Raw genomic sequence first — 15,111 nt, 5'->3', positions numbered from 1 at the left:
GGGTGAAAAATATTAGTTCTTGATTAATAAGTCCTTTAACGAATTATATATATATATATATATATATATTGATTTTAAAGTTTGGTTATTAGTTTCACATGAGATGTATGTATTTGACATTAGAACACTCGTCAAATCAATCGAAATTCAACGATTATAAATAAATATTAATATAACAATTTAATTGATAGAAAAAGTCAACTTTTGATACATTCATTGACAATGTAAATTTGTCGTATAAAACAATACCATGATAATTATTAAGTGTAGAAAAATGTATATTGTTGATCGAAATGAAGTACGATGGAACAATAAATTATGACATATTCTACACGAGAATTATCTATACACTTACCTTGATTGTAGATCACATAACTAAACAAAATGAGTCACAAAAGTCATGTACACTTTGTCTTGTTGTAATGTTATGAATTACGTATTTAAGTGTTTCTATTTCTATGATCGGAGGTCTTAGTTCGTTTTAAAAAGATCTATCGTCACAAAAATTATTATATCCTAATCAATGATTGTTTTAAGTATTTTAAGAGTGATTTAAATAAGTGTTTTAAGGTGTAAGAATGAATGGTGAGTTTTTTAATATTGAGCTTAAAAGAACGTTTGTTTTCATGGGGTATTATTATACAAAGACCTCAAAGCTATTTAAACACAACGTATGTATTTGGTGGTGGTGCTTAGACATTGATTTAAATTAATTAGACGCCATAGTTTGAATTCTTAAACTTCATAATCATTTTTATTATTTTTTATTATATTTAAAATAAAAAGGAAGCAAAAGTATTGTGGACAATATATTTTCTTTGGCTAAGAAATGTAAATGTCACAGTAAAATGAAAAATTCGAATTGGAAGTGCTTATTCTTAGTAATTACCATCGTAGTTTATCATCATAGTTTCCTGTTTCAATATATTGAATTTGTCAATGAGGTTGATGTGTGCCATATCCATTAATTATCGATGGTCGGGATAAGGGATGTTAGAAAAACAATGACCCAAAAAACCCAATCTTTACCTAAACCAACTTGAATTTATTATTAAATTTTAAAAATATGATTTTTCTACCTATGAGGTCTTTTGAATAGTTTATTCTCCAACTCCAAGGCTAGTTTTTTAGATATTGGAAAGAAGCTTTTCATAACGTAAATTAAGTGAGTTATTGTTCTTAATTCAATATATGAAAATAATTTTAAAAAATTTACCTACTAACATTTTACTTAATTTTACGACAAAAATTTAAATACGTGACCCGACTAACTCAAACCAACCCAATTCAAATACTTTGTGGTTGGGTTGAATTGGATTCATTACTCAGTAAGGGTTATTTGTGTTTAAGAAATATACAACTCAAACAATTGTGTTATATCTAAAAGGTGTTCGTTCCACTTGCCTCCCTTTGATTTTTTTTTTTTTTTTTTTTTAATGAAAAGTAATAGAAAGGTAGAATCACCAAGTTGGATTAATAGACATATTCATCATTCCGTGTTGAAAATTTGCAAAACAATTAAAGTCAAATTTGCGATTGTTTTGGTAAAAATGACCCGATTTGTTGTTTTATTAACTTTAAATATATCTATTAAGTTTTTATTAACTTTTCTTTTCTTTTCTTTTTTTAATTTATGAACCTTCAAGACAAAGATAAAAAAATTCAAGAACTTTATAGATATTTTAAAATTGCTTAGCATTAAAATCCTTAAAGAAAATGTAAGGTCTAATTAGAAGAAATTAAAATTAAAAATTGAACCTTTAAACCTAATAATAATAAACACAGCTAACCCAGACATGTGAGGACAACAGGTTAGGGACAGATTAACACAAGATTAGGAGAACCGAATCTTTCAATAACACAATTTGGTTAAGGGAAGCATCGCACCTTGGCCATAAAGTAGGAAATGACTCCATAACAACTAAACAGGCAAAGACAGATCCTCCTTTTTCCCACAGTACTCTTTACCTGTTTTTTCCACCATTACCTGCCAAAAAACAAAAAAGCAGCAGCTTCAAACATGCTACCCTAATAATACAACTAATCTACTCAAGTACACTCAGATTTCCACATGCCAAAGGGTGAAGAAACAACCTCTATTCAATATAAAATTAAGGAGATGCTTCAATTTGGGTGGTCATTAAATAGTCAGTCAACTGTCATTTTCATCGTCATCAAAGGCCAGTTCGCATACAAGAGCAAGATGATCACTGCCCCATTTCTGCATCATAACATAACAGACTTTGATAGAGAGAAAGATGATCCTTTTTTACTTTGTCTTTAGAATATAACAAGATAATCTAGCAATGTTGATGTCGTGATGTGGGTTTGTTACAGATGGATGAGTATATTTTTCAAAAAGGAGAAGAGACTTTGTATTAAACTATGAAGGAGGGGCTTTTCTTCTTGGTCGTATCAACAACTTTTGATGTATTTTGGAATCCTAGATTCTTTCTGGGTTTTGCCTCCCAAATTTTCTAAACTAAGATTCCACCCAAATCCAGATGTCCAATGTTATAAAGATGCATATATACCTACTTAATTGTCAACATCTCCACTGTGGTTCTACAAAATTATTAGTTTAACTCATTGATTTCTTTAAGTATTTATAACAAATTGGAGGAAAAAAGAAGAAAAATAGGTAGAAATTTCGAAACTTTAATAATGGTAAGATATCTTGAGGCAGATCGAGAGTTTTCCTAAGAAAAACTAGACACAACATAAACATGTTTCAACAATCGATGGTTGCATTTCATAAGTACCTCATTTGGAAGTCCTCCAGTTCTCTTTAATGCATCAACAGGCAATGTTTCCAAAACTCTAACGGGAGCAAGTTTTTCCGAGTGCCTGAGATAATAATAAGAGCCAGTAACCAAAGTTCTCGAGGCCGAAGCATGACAAAATTTGCTTTCTACAGTAAATTAGGTTATACCATATATAATCAACAGTTCCCAAAAACTTGGAGTGGAATGAAGTTGCTAAAGGTTCTCCATTAGTATCTCTTGTTTTATAACTTCCCTGAAAATTTAACCGATTTGGATGAGAGAGTAAATGAAACTAAATAGCAGCAAATAACTCTTACCCTCTATCTCAAAAACAAGAAAAAAATTGAAATCAACATAGTTTTGAAAACATAAACAACAACAACAACAACAACAAAAATAATCTTAAATATTACCTTTTATTAATATATATAAACTGAAAACCACGTTTTTTTTTTTAAAAAAAGGGAAAAACTTTAAATAAAGAATTTAAACTATGCTGCTTTCCTTTATCGTATAAAAAGCTAAAACTACATTAGTTTTTGGTCACATTTCAAAGTAATAGAACTTATTGCAGCCAAAACATCATACTTTATTATAAAGCTCGACATAACTAATGGTCCACTTTTCAAACTCATCTTTATACTTTTGACTCTTCAGCCTTTACTCATTCCTCCAAGTTCCTTTCCCTATCATTTGTACTTACAGTAACTAAAACTCGCTCCATTGGCTACTGAGTTTCCTAATAACTTGTTACCTTCACCTCCATCAGCAGTGCAATATCATTTGTATAACTTATTTCAAGAATTCATTGGGCTTTTGGGTGATTCTTGTTCGAATATTTATAGTAAATTCAACGTCTACATTGTGATTTGTTTTTTACAACGTACCAATGAATGAAATTTGAATAAAACACAATGTGAATCAATCACCTCATTCTCCGTTTTAACTAGTACCCTTATGATATGCATTGAATCTACACTAGATAAATAATGAGAATCTAAGATCAAACATCTTACTGGAATCCCATAGTATGCACTGGAAAGCTTCAATTGGTGCTGAAGACGGGTAACATTCTCGCTACCAGATGCAATTCTTATTTCCTCGTCACTCCAACCGAAAGATTTGGAGGTTGAAACGTTGGACCTAGCCAATAAATATGTAATACATAAAAGCAAAGCTACATATTAACCTCCATTCATATCTGCAATATGGCCCAAATAATAGCATGCAAGTTATTCAATCTTTATCTTTTTATGTATCATAGGAATTAAAATAATAAGAATTCTTATGATTCTTGTTGTTTTGATTTTTTTTAATATTGTATTTTCAAATAAAATAAATAATTTTATCCTCAACTAGGTACAAACCAGGCCAGTTTGTGGAACTAAAAAGTAAGGAACTTTACGGATGAAATAAAGAAAATGTACTTCATTTTTGTTTACTTAGAAATATTTTTAGTAATATTAATATATTGGTATAACATTAGGATAGACGTTGCTCATAAATATCATGGACATTGCGATGAAAATCTACTCGAGATATATGTAGCAACTATAATTGATTTAAGAAAAGAAATTTAATATACATAAAAAGAAAAAGAAGAAAGATATTATATTAAAGTTTAGTCATACCATTTTGTACCCCCACTACAAAATCTGAAGGCTCCATGTGATGATGAAAAATCAAGTTGCCCTGAAATCTTTCTGCGATCATGAAGTTGTATATCCAGCTGCTCAATCACCAAAAGAACTTCAAGTGAACTTCCAAACATGGGGACATACAATCCAAAAAAGACAATAGATCATAAAAAAATCCCAATTAAAAGTAAACTGACCTCTGATGAAGCCAAAAACTGATACATTGCACTCTGATCATTTGAAAAAGAAAAGAAAAAAAAGACACAAAACAAGATCAATTGCTAGCCAGGGTAATTGGGTAAATATAGTTACTGATGTGTTAGGAGGAATCCTTTTCAGTGAAGCAGAATTACCTTTGGTATGCTATTCAGATCCCCAGCAATAATAACAGGTATGTTTCCCCATCTCTGGGAAAGGCTGTGTGCTTTTTCAAGAAACAATCTGACCTATATCAGCATTATGTAACAAATTTAATGTACCGAGATGCTAAACATTTTTTCTTAAAAGATAATTGAAATAGAAGATAATAAATATTTTATAAATACCTAACCTAACCATACCAGAAAAAGGAAAAAAGAAAAGAGAGGGAAATAGCAAGGAGACTGCAACTAATGCTAAGCCGATATTCAAGAAGATTCAAATGGAGACACAGTTGGCATAAATCACATAAAACTAAAACCCAGGCAACAAAAACTACAAACATTCAAAGATCACAGTAGTCAATACCTGCCCGAGCTTAATATCTCCACGATTTGGGTTGAAAAGTACGTGTATATTCCCAATCACAAAGCTTCGACTACAGTTAATAAGCACATGCATAGAAGTTAAAAAAAAAAAAAAAAAAAAAAAAAAAAAGAACAAGCAGTGAGACTACTAAAATTAAACAGTTTTTTTATCAAATATTTTTTAATTTCTAAACATCATGTACATGCAGAGGCAATGAAAACAATATCCCTAGCACTTTAGATACTATTCCTCATCTTCAATAAAGAGATCAAGAAAGAAATTTGATTCATATAATACAAGTTAATAAAAAATTTACAGAAATGACAAATATACCTTGTTTTGGACTTTGATTTTGATTTATTCATCTGCCAATTTAAGTGTAAGAGAAAATGTCAAACATTCTACAAAAACCATAGATTGACAATAAATCATTGGAAGCACATACAATAATCTTCATTATCAAGAAAATATGCCACACAAATAACATATAAATAAAGATTAAAAAATAAGAGGCAGCAATATTTCTTCATAACAATTGCATTTGAAGTGAATGTAACAGCAAATTAAGAAGAAAATAAAATTTACAATAACAAGAAATACATCTATCTACCCATCCAAGTACAGATTATTTTCTCCTTTATTAAATGAGAAAACTTGTCTTTCATTGAGAGGAATATGAAAGAATACTAAGGGAAAACCCCCATAAAAAGGAGCCAATAAAAGAGTGCTCCAAGCAAGGGATAGGATTTAATAAATGATTTAAAAAAACCAAAAATCTAGAAATTGAGACCCAAAGAGGAACAAATAATCTAACAAAGGACCAAATACTGATAGAAGAGCCCTCGCACTTCCTAAAGATTCGGTTGTTTCTCCCAGAAACTCCCAAAAAATAGCACACACCGGCCTACCACTAAAAACTGCTCTTTGTGGCAAACAGACGGGTGGAGTCTGGAGCAACTCCTTACAACTATGAGAGTCAACAAATGCCACGACCTTTCTTGAACAAGATATCTCCTATAAGTTATACAACTCTGCGGTCAAGTTCTAAGAAGACCAACTAAAGAAAGTAAGCCTTCCCAAAAAAATTTCCTCCCCTCCACTAAAAGAATCTAACCATTAAAAGAATTCTATGAATATGTGAATGATGAAAAAATTGTACAAAAATTAACGAGAATAATACAGGAAAACAATCGAAGTTTTAGTTGCACGCGGTAACTTCCCAAATGAATAATTAATGAAGATAGCAGTATGTTATAAACGAATTTTTTCATACCTTCAAAACACATAGTTGAGCAACATTGTTACGTAGCCCAAAGCTCTGGAACTCTATAGTTTCTTGATGCAAAAGGGAAAATCTGTAATCAGAAGATTTTCAACTGACACGCAGTGAGAAGCAAGAACACTACAGAAAATATGAAAAATAAATATTCCAGTGAACGAAATAAAGAACTGTAAATGTCCCTTCGAGAACATCTGATGAAATTGGAATGAAGAAAGGCATGTAAATGTGCTGAATTACTATACATACAGATATAGACAGTAAGAGGTAGCCTAATCAAAAAATGGAATCCCATTTGCAACAAATCTAAATGTCCAGTATGCTTATAATAGAGAAACTTTTCAATTCTGACATTGCGAGCCCAAGTAACATCGCTCATAAAGTCATACATATCAGCAGAGTTACAAGGTACTGGGTCATTTTCAAAAATTCAGGAGCTCATTCATCAATTCTGTGATCTAATAAATCAACAACTACAATTCAAAGATATCAGGATGAGAGACCTTACAGTTTGTCGATCCAAAATACAGCGCATCCATCATTTGCTTCACCGGTTCTAGCCTACAAAAGATTGCCACTAAGTTTTCTTGATGTAGAACAAATAGTCCATAAGTAGATTATTGGCTACCAACTTAACGCAAAATATTTCAAACTCACCTTGTAAACACCTTTGTAGCCATAATTTTGGAAAAGTTCATCTAAATCATTAAAACGGTCAACCTCCTGCAAATATATAGTTCCACTGACATGAGTAAAAAATCATTCTTAGCACCTATAAAATGTGGTTAAAAGAGATTTGATGAACAGTAAGACCTAAAAAACAAGGGAACTTAAAAGTTTGAAACAATATCATTTATTTTAGTGACTGAGAATAAGAATGGGACACTAGATGTCCCTCCCCTGAAACAGCAACTGACCGTTCCTAATTTCTCACATCTTCTATTTGGTGCACAAAGTATTGGCCATAAGTTGGAAAGCAAACTCAGGCTGTTTTTATTTGTATTTTATGACTTCAGAGCACCGAAAGGCCTAGAGTAAACCTTAAGAAACATTTAATAAAGTGGGCTATTAGCTTGTTAAGTCCCTAAACTTTGGTTATCTAGTAAAAAAATTATGGTAAAATATACAAATAAAAACGACAGTAGAGTAGGACTGCATCTCATTACTGTAGGCGAAATCTATTTGTTGTTTCTTATTATGTTATGTTTCTCTTATTTCCATAAGCAACTATAGCATATGCAAAAGAAAAACAACAAAAGTCATCAAAGGGTAACTAAAATTCGTTTAAATTTTGTAGGAGAATATGAAATTTTAATGACCAATGATATAACTGTGCCCTCAAATGAAATTAAGACACGCATGAGAAGGACAGGAATGAGAATTGACCTGTTTAAAAGGAAGGACAAAGAGGATAAAAACTCATAATGTGACAGTAGTATACGGACTTCATCTTATATCTTAAAAGTTAAAACATAACAAATAAATTGGAGGTCTAACAAATTACCTGCAAACATAAGATGCCTGCATTATAAAATTTAATTGCATTACATATAAGCTCTTTCCGGAAACTCCAATCCAAGAATTTGGAAGGCACTCTATGATACAAATCTGGATGCTTCAATGCATTTTCCACTCCTAGTATGTTATATGAAGCAACCATAAACGTATCTGAAATAAAGGCAATAAATTGTTAAGTATGCAATGGCAATAATACCCGCACAAAGGGAAACACCACTTATTTTCCTTCCTTTCCTTCAGTTCTTTAACGGAAAATGGGACCCGAAGAATGTTACCCTCAAGTTCCTTTTGAAAATTAAGGACTGTCAACTAATGAAAGGACCTAGGTACCAGAATCTAAACTGTGAACAAATTCCAAGTTCTTTTAGAGTTATCAAAACAAATATTGAACTAGATTAAGTTGCAGCTCTCAAAATATGTACGAAGATTGAAGGACATCAAAAACAGGTAAATACCCTAATACCTCCAACTAAGGTATTCCAACTTCAAAAGCCGGGTTAAAAGAAAGATTCACGGAATGCAACTATCCAGAAAATTAAGCATGGGAGAATAAATTGACTTCAATAACGAGCATAAAACACGAAGTCCCCTTCAACTGTAGAACATTATGGCATGGCAGCCATCGTCCAACAAAAGCCTTACAATTAATTCTAGAGTAAACACTGGCACTTAGAGAAAATTCTCATAGAACTGATTAAAATTCGTTACCTATAAATCTTGAGCAATCACGAGCAGAGTAAACCCATCGACGATGACCATCCGTCTGACTCGACCTCCTCTTCCCGTGTTTCCGTGAAGTTCGAGAGGGAGAACGAATTGTCTTTAACCTATTCGATGCGGCAAGCTTTTGAGGGTCGCTAGATTTAGGGACTGCGGTTTCTGAACTGACTGCTAATCTCCGCCTCTTCTTCCGGTGATCGTTGGTAGCCGCGTTTGTCGAAGGTTTGCGCTTATACTTGTCTGTTTTGGCGGGAATGCCGATGAGAGACGACGTTTCATCGAGGATTTTTTCGATCATCGTAAATCGTAGTTAGCCTTTGCCCTCCGTGGGTTTTTGTACGGATGATCCTTCTCCCGCCGAATCGAAAAAATGACCCACTTTTCGTTTCTCATCTGAATGCGTTAGCACCGTACGATCCGAATGCGTTGGCACTCGCTACTTGATACTCCATACTCGACACACTCCCTCCCAATACAAGCTAGCCAAAAAAGTAATAAGGCACTACTTGATTCCTTGTACTCCATGCGTATTACCATTTTGCTTGTTATTTAATCTTCAGCTCCATTCCATTTGAGAAGAAAAAGTTTACTATTATGCTCTCGTAACTTTTTCCTCCTCAACTCTGATTCATCATGCTTCGTCTCTGATACTCGAACAAGGTAATAATCTTTGTGAAACATATGTATGGATGTTAGTAGTTGGTCGATACTTGATTTTAGTTGAAGTATACTCATATTGTTCTTTTTTTTTTTTTTTTTGTATCATTGTGGAGTTCGAAATAAAATCTACATTTTGTTTTGTTGCCTTTCCTTTCGGTATGAAGAATTAGGGTTTAGATGTTAACAAACATAGACCATAGGATTATGTTTACGAACACCGACCGTAGTATCAAGCATCAATGTCAAGTATATGATGTCGTGTAACAAGTATACGAGGGTCGAGTACACGTGTTAGAGTGTTGTGAGGAATATCGAGTATTGAGTATGTCTTGGCATCGTGTAGCAAGTCAAGCGAGGAGCGATGATAAATAGTTATAATTAGCCACATATGAATGAATTATCGGTGATAAACGTAAAGTGAGTCATTTTTTATTAGGCTCCCGAAAGGTGGCAATTATAATTAGGGCATTTTCAAATATATAGCGTAATTAACCAAAATATTTACAAAATATAGGAAACTTTCAAACTCTATCAAAGATAGACATCAATAGATTTATATTAGTGTTTATCGGTGCATTTAATTATCAATGTCTATTGTTGATAGAATTTGGTATTTTGTTATATTTTGTAAATATTTTCAGCAGATTTGTCATTTTCAATAATTTTCCTTTATAGTTTTTGTAAGTTTGTTTTAATATCACCGATATGTTTTCATTGATTTTTTTTTTTTTTTGTAAGTTTGTTTAAAATTCATGTTGTTTTAAAACTTGAAGAATATTTTATAATTTTTTAAAATTTAAAAAAAAAAGATAAAGTTGAATATTTTGGAGAAAACAAATAAAAATTTACAAAAGCAGAAAACTAATAGATAAATAATATTAAAAGTTTCAAATAGCTAATATATAAGCAAATTAAAAGTTGGTATTGGTGCACAAATTGGGTAATTAATAATACGAAGAAATACAAACAAAATATTTATAGTTTTTTAACAATTATTTTTATATTTTATTCGAGCAAAAAGGCATGCGACGGTATGATCAATTGTCCGCAACTCTTGCATTACAAACGCACTTTAGACTCCCTCTTAAGTATATAAAGAAGTCTTAAGCTCACTCACAAGAGTATATATGCAACTTAACTTGAACATTCTTTCACCCTGCCCTACTCTTAATCACTCTCTCCACAACACAGCAACCTCATACTACAACTTTCATTCAATTAAATTGTAATATTTTTCAATTCACTTTCATATATACACAAAGCACCAGCTGCATATATACACACACATGGAAGCTGCTTCATGAATAACTTCATTACACAAAAAGTATTGAAAATTGAAGTATTTTTATATAAAAGCGTTGCACAACATGAAAGAAAGTCCTTGGCATCCATCGTAACAAACTGCACAACATTTTGCCAGTAAAAAAATCAGCCAAACACACTTCAGTTACAGTGGTTTTCCTCTTAAGGTTACACCAAAAGATGTTAAATTTGCTAAGACTTGATGTGTCATGATTCATTGGGTTTTGTTTTTTTTGTTTATATGAGTTTTACTTGTTATCTTAATGGACAGCGTTGGTAAATTCTCACCTAACCTCTCATCATTGCGTTCTCTGTTCTGTCTTTTCAAATCTTTCTCATTCTTAAGTTGGACATGCATTTCTTCTCAACTCACTTGTGGTTGACTGCTCTTCTTGATCAATAAGAAAGCTAAGTAAAAGCATTATTCAGAGAAGTTCTTTTATACTTTTGCCTCTATTCAAAACTTAGTTGCATGATTTAAGCCTACTCTAAGCCCTCCTTATAAGGTTGGACGGTAAAAAGCTCGTCTCGATCGAGGTGGGGTTTTGGGCTTTTAGTCCCCAAAATAAATTTACATAGAAAGTATTCATACCATCTCTACAGAGGCCAAAGACACCCACATCCAAAATCTAACCCTTCTTTTGAGTACAGTACAAGTGTCGAGTGTGGCGAATGGTTAAATTTACGAAAAAATGTTAACAACCACAAGGAAGGATGCATGGAGGAGTTAGAAAGAGAGGGGCATATAATAATGTGAGGAGAAAAGGAAAAAAAGAAGCAGCACCACACAAGAGCTCCCTGAAAGCTCAACAAGAAGGGGACCAGACAATTTATAAACACAAAACCAATAGTGTTAATATATTTGGAAAGAAGGGGGTATTGAATTATTGAAACTCAAAGGCAAAAGAAAACAAAGGAGGAGTCATTTTCAAATTCAAAAACAAGCAACAAGAGAGATAAGAGAGATTTGTGAAGTTTTTGGTATTTTGTTTATGCATGGAATCCCATGTAATAGACATCCAACCAATGAAATGTGAGGGAATAGGATGGAGTTGAAAAGTTTAGCCAATCAAAGCATAGAGATATCAATTTGGTAGGTCCCCAAAAGCGCAACATCCCCTCGTGACCATCAACTCACTACTCATTAATCAACTAAAACACAACCCTTTTTTTTTTTTTTTTTGTTTTAATGCTTTTTTTAAAAAATAATATTATGATGAAATCAAACCATGACAAAGAAATTATGAGAAACTATTTTAATTTTAAAAAAAAAATATCAAATTAGTTTATTTGACAAATTACAAGGTTCTACCTACATTACTTAAGGAAGAAAGAGCGTTAATGAAATATAAGTAAGGACAATTATATCCCTCTTTGTATACAAGAGCTTTCGAGAAAAACCAATTTAAAATTGTTATATGTAATGCATGCTTGAGATAAGTGGTTTTGAAATTGGTAAAATTGTTTTTGCTTTTTTTAATAATATAAAATTAACTCTTAAACCCTTTTTGTCCGATGTTTTATGTTTCCTAACCATACACTTGCATTTGACTACAAACACAACAAAACCTCCACCCATGACCATAGTACTTCATGTCGATCGACCATTCTTGGGTATAAAATCTCCCTGCTTTTGCTTTTAAAACCATTCTAAAAGCTTCATATCTACCATAAAATTATTTCATTTTCAAACTAACTTGAGATCTTTTTTACCTCTAACAAAGTTTCTGACTAATACATATCACACACAAATACATGAGAATGATTTGATGGGGTCACTACAATGTGGTTAATATAGTTTTCTAGTGTTTGATGAATGAGAGAGATAATTTAAGTTTATAAAACTTAGTAGTTATTAAAAAAAAAAACCATTTTTAGTTAAAATCAATATTAGACCAAAACTATTTGAAAAGTAACAACTTACCCTCTCAACTTTAACTTTTAATGGTATCATTCTAATTTCTAATACTTCAAAATAGTGGCAATTTTGTCTTTTCTCCCATTTTTGCTATGAAGTCAGTGTATTTTTTTTTAACCTAAAAGCAAAAGAAACCTTTGCTTAAAAAATGGAGAAAGAAAATGTGAAGTTGACAGAACTTTTAATAGAATGACTAATTCACTGTTGTTTTTAAAGTACCATAGCCAAATTGAATAATGATAAAACCTTTAGAAAAATGTTTAGACCATCATCAACTTAAAGTCAGTGGTTTGAGCTATTAATCTACAATTCAAAGATTATATAACTCCGATTGAAATAGTATGCATGTACCCCAAACTTACATTGATATAACTTATTAGTGCCTTACATTATTGATTATAAAGTTCATAGCAAGTCTACTGGCAATCTCAGTCTTTTTGCCCACAAAATGGATCTCTCTCAGTCTCAAAAGACCCTACAGTTCCAATAATTGCCAAACCCCACTTGGGCTATTCCAATTCCTTTCTTCAATTTTTTGGCCTCACCCCTTCAAAAACAACTCCTTTCCTCCATCATCATTCCCTTTTTCTTCTCCCAAGCCCCTCTCTCTCCCATTTTCAAATTTCCATATGCTAAACAACTCGACAGAGACGACGACTACGACAACGGCCATGACAGGAGGACGAACAGCTCGTGTTTGCGACAGCTGTTTATGCAAAAGAGCTCGTTGGTTTTGTGCAGCCGACGATGCTTTCCTTTGCCAATCCTGCGACGTCTCAGTCCACTCAGCCAATCAACTCGCGAGACGACACGACAGAATTCGGTTAGAGACGTCGTCGTTTAACTCCACTACCGATCATCTCCCTCCAACTCCATGGCTTAAAGGCTTCACTCGTAAAGCAAGAACTCCACGTTCAAACAACAACAAAATTTCTTCAAGTAAAGCCTCTGTTTTTTCTATTGTTCCTGAAATCGGTAACGATAATGAATTAGGATTCTCAATCGATGAAAACGACGACGAACACCACCAATTTCTTGGCCATCAACAAGAAGTCCCTGTTTTTGACCCATTATTTGATGACCAAAAATTGTTGTTAACTCATGAATTGGAGGATTTTGGTGATGGGTTTTTGCCATCGGAGGTGGATCTTGCGGAATTTGTAGCGGATGTGGAGAATTTATTGGGAAAAGAAGAAGAAGAAGAACAACAACAACAACATGATGGAAATACAATTATTGTTAAGGTGAAAGATGAAGAATTAGTACAAGATTGTATCAACAAGAACAATAATCATAATGGGTTTTGGATGGATTGGGATTTCAAAGAGGAAATTGAAGAAGAAGAAGAAGATGAAGAAGAATTGAAAATTAAGAACAAGAAGAATATTATTTCATTAAGGTTGAATTATGATGCGGTTATTACAGCTTGGGATGCTCAATCTTCACCATACACTACCGGAAATCGCCCTCAATTCGACCTTGATGATTGTTTGGTAATTTTTAAATTATATAATCTTCTTTAATTTAATTTTGTTCTTATAATTCATGCTAAAATTCATATATGAATGTGATTGAGAAGAAATTATAGGTTTTTTTTTTAAAATATTAATACATGGGAAAGTTTTTTTTTGGACGTCATCATATGTCATAATATGAGAAGAAAACAAAAGTATTTCTGACAGTAGGGCAAAATTAGACCACTTTTTCTAGTTTCTTCTTCTTTCATACCAATGGTTTGGCTTAAAATGTTGATTTTGCTTTTTAACCTATAAATTTAGTGTGTTTTGGGTTTAGTAATAATTCATTATATATGTAATCTAAATTAAAACAAAGCTAGAAATAATATGTACATAAAATAAAAAGAAGGCTAGAAATAACTCTTATCAAGACAAGTATAGAATTAAGAGTACTGAGTAGAAAAAGCTCAACATTCCCTAAGGTCAAATGCTTAACAAAACAGTCATCGAAAGAGTAGTCTTACCTATTTGACATATTGTGTGTATGATTGTTGTTATTAACTGAGAAGAAATTGGTGATATTTTGCAGGAGGAATGGAGTGGAATATGCAGTAAAGGAGGAAGAAATGTTGCAGTTGATGATCAAGAATGGAGAAGGAATTATAATGGTATAATTAGTAATGGGGAAAGAGAAGCAAGAGTTTCAAGATATAGAGAAAAGAGAAGGACAAGATTATTTTCGAAGAAAATAAGGTACCAAGTTAGAAAACTCAACGCTGAGAAGAGACCAAGAATGAAAGGCCGTTTTGTCAAGAGAACAACAACAACGTAACAACACCCATTAACCCTTTTTAATTTAATTAATTCTTCAAACCCTATACCCTAAACCTAAACCCCACCTCATAATTAATCTTATAATTATATATAATGTATTACTAATTAGTGTTATATGTATTATTATCTATCTATCTATCTATATGTCTCGAAGCTTCGTTGATTCGGTTCCTGCAAAAGTTTTGGAAGCTTTCATTTTTAGGGTAATAATAACGATGATATATGTTTTTGTATACAGTACTTGAAGTACTTAATGAAAGGTGAAGAAGCAGTCAGCAGTTTGATTTTGTAACAA

At 32.3% G+C, this 15,111-nt stretch overlaps 2 protein-coding genes across 4 annotated transcripts; one reads left to right on the top strand and one right to left on the bottom strand.

Moving 5' to 3' along the window:
- Positions 1-1,653: 1,653 nt before the first annotated feature.
- On the bottom strand, positions 1,654-9,274 carry LOC103494121 (carbon catabolite repressor protein 4 homolog 5). 3 transcript variants are annotated; one of them, XR_007818788.1, is made up of 15 exons: positions 8,634-9,274; positions 7,912-8,075; positions 7,065-7,130; positions 6,916-6,968; positions 6,402-6,483; positions 5,462-5,493; positions 5,129-5,198; positions 4,756-4,848; positions 4,600-4,632; positions 4,397-4,494; positions 3,782-3,908; positions 2,933-3,018; positions 2,763-2,847; positions 2,095-2,221; positions 1,965-1,987 (listed from the first exon to the last, which is right to left on the bottom strand). XR_007818788.1 is itself a non-coding variant. In XM_051081028.1 (14 exons), exons 1-14 carry the CDS (start codon positions 8,941-8,943, stop codon positions 2,153-2,155), a joined length of 1,368 nt encoding a protein of 455 aa, XP_050936985.1. In that variant the 5' UTR covers positions 8,944-9,274; the 3' UTR covers positions 1,654-2,152. The 3 variants fall into 3 exon arrangements, 2 of the variants coding, with proteins under 2 accessions (XP_050936985.1, XP_050936986.1); XM_051081028.1 differs by having other exon boundaries at positions 1,654-2,221; XM_051081029.1 differs by lacking the exon at positions 2,095-2,221 and having other exon boundaries at positions 1,654-1,987.
- A 3,557-nt stretch (positions 9,275-12,831) lies between these two features.
- Positions 12,832-15,111, top strand: LOC103494122 (zinc finger protein CONSTANS-LIKE 16). Its single transcript, XM_008455168.3, has 2 exons — positions 12,832-14,018; positions 14,572-15,111. Exons 1-2 carry the CDS (start codon positions 13,155-13,157, stop codon positions 14,812-14,814), a joined length of 1,107 nt encoding a protein of 368 aa, XP_008453390.1. The 5' UTR covers positions 12,832-13,154; the 3' UTR covers positions 14,815-15,111.

The sequence above is a fragment of the Cucumis melo genome, chromosome 2 (genome assembly GCF_025177605.1).
Source record: "Cucumis melo cultivar AY chromosome 2, USDA_Cmelo_AY_1.0, whole genome shotgun sequence".
NCBI classification, from domain to species: domain Eukaryota; kingdom Viridiplantae; phylum Streptophyta; class Magnoliopsida; order Cucurbitales; family Cucurbitaceae; genus Cucumis; species Cucumis melo.
The sequence above is the reverse complement of the archived record's forward strand: the minus strand, read 5'-3'. Positions and strand labels throughout refer to the sequence as shown.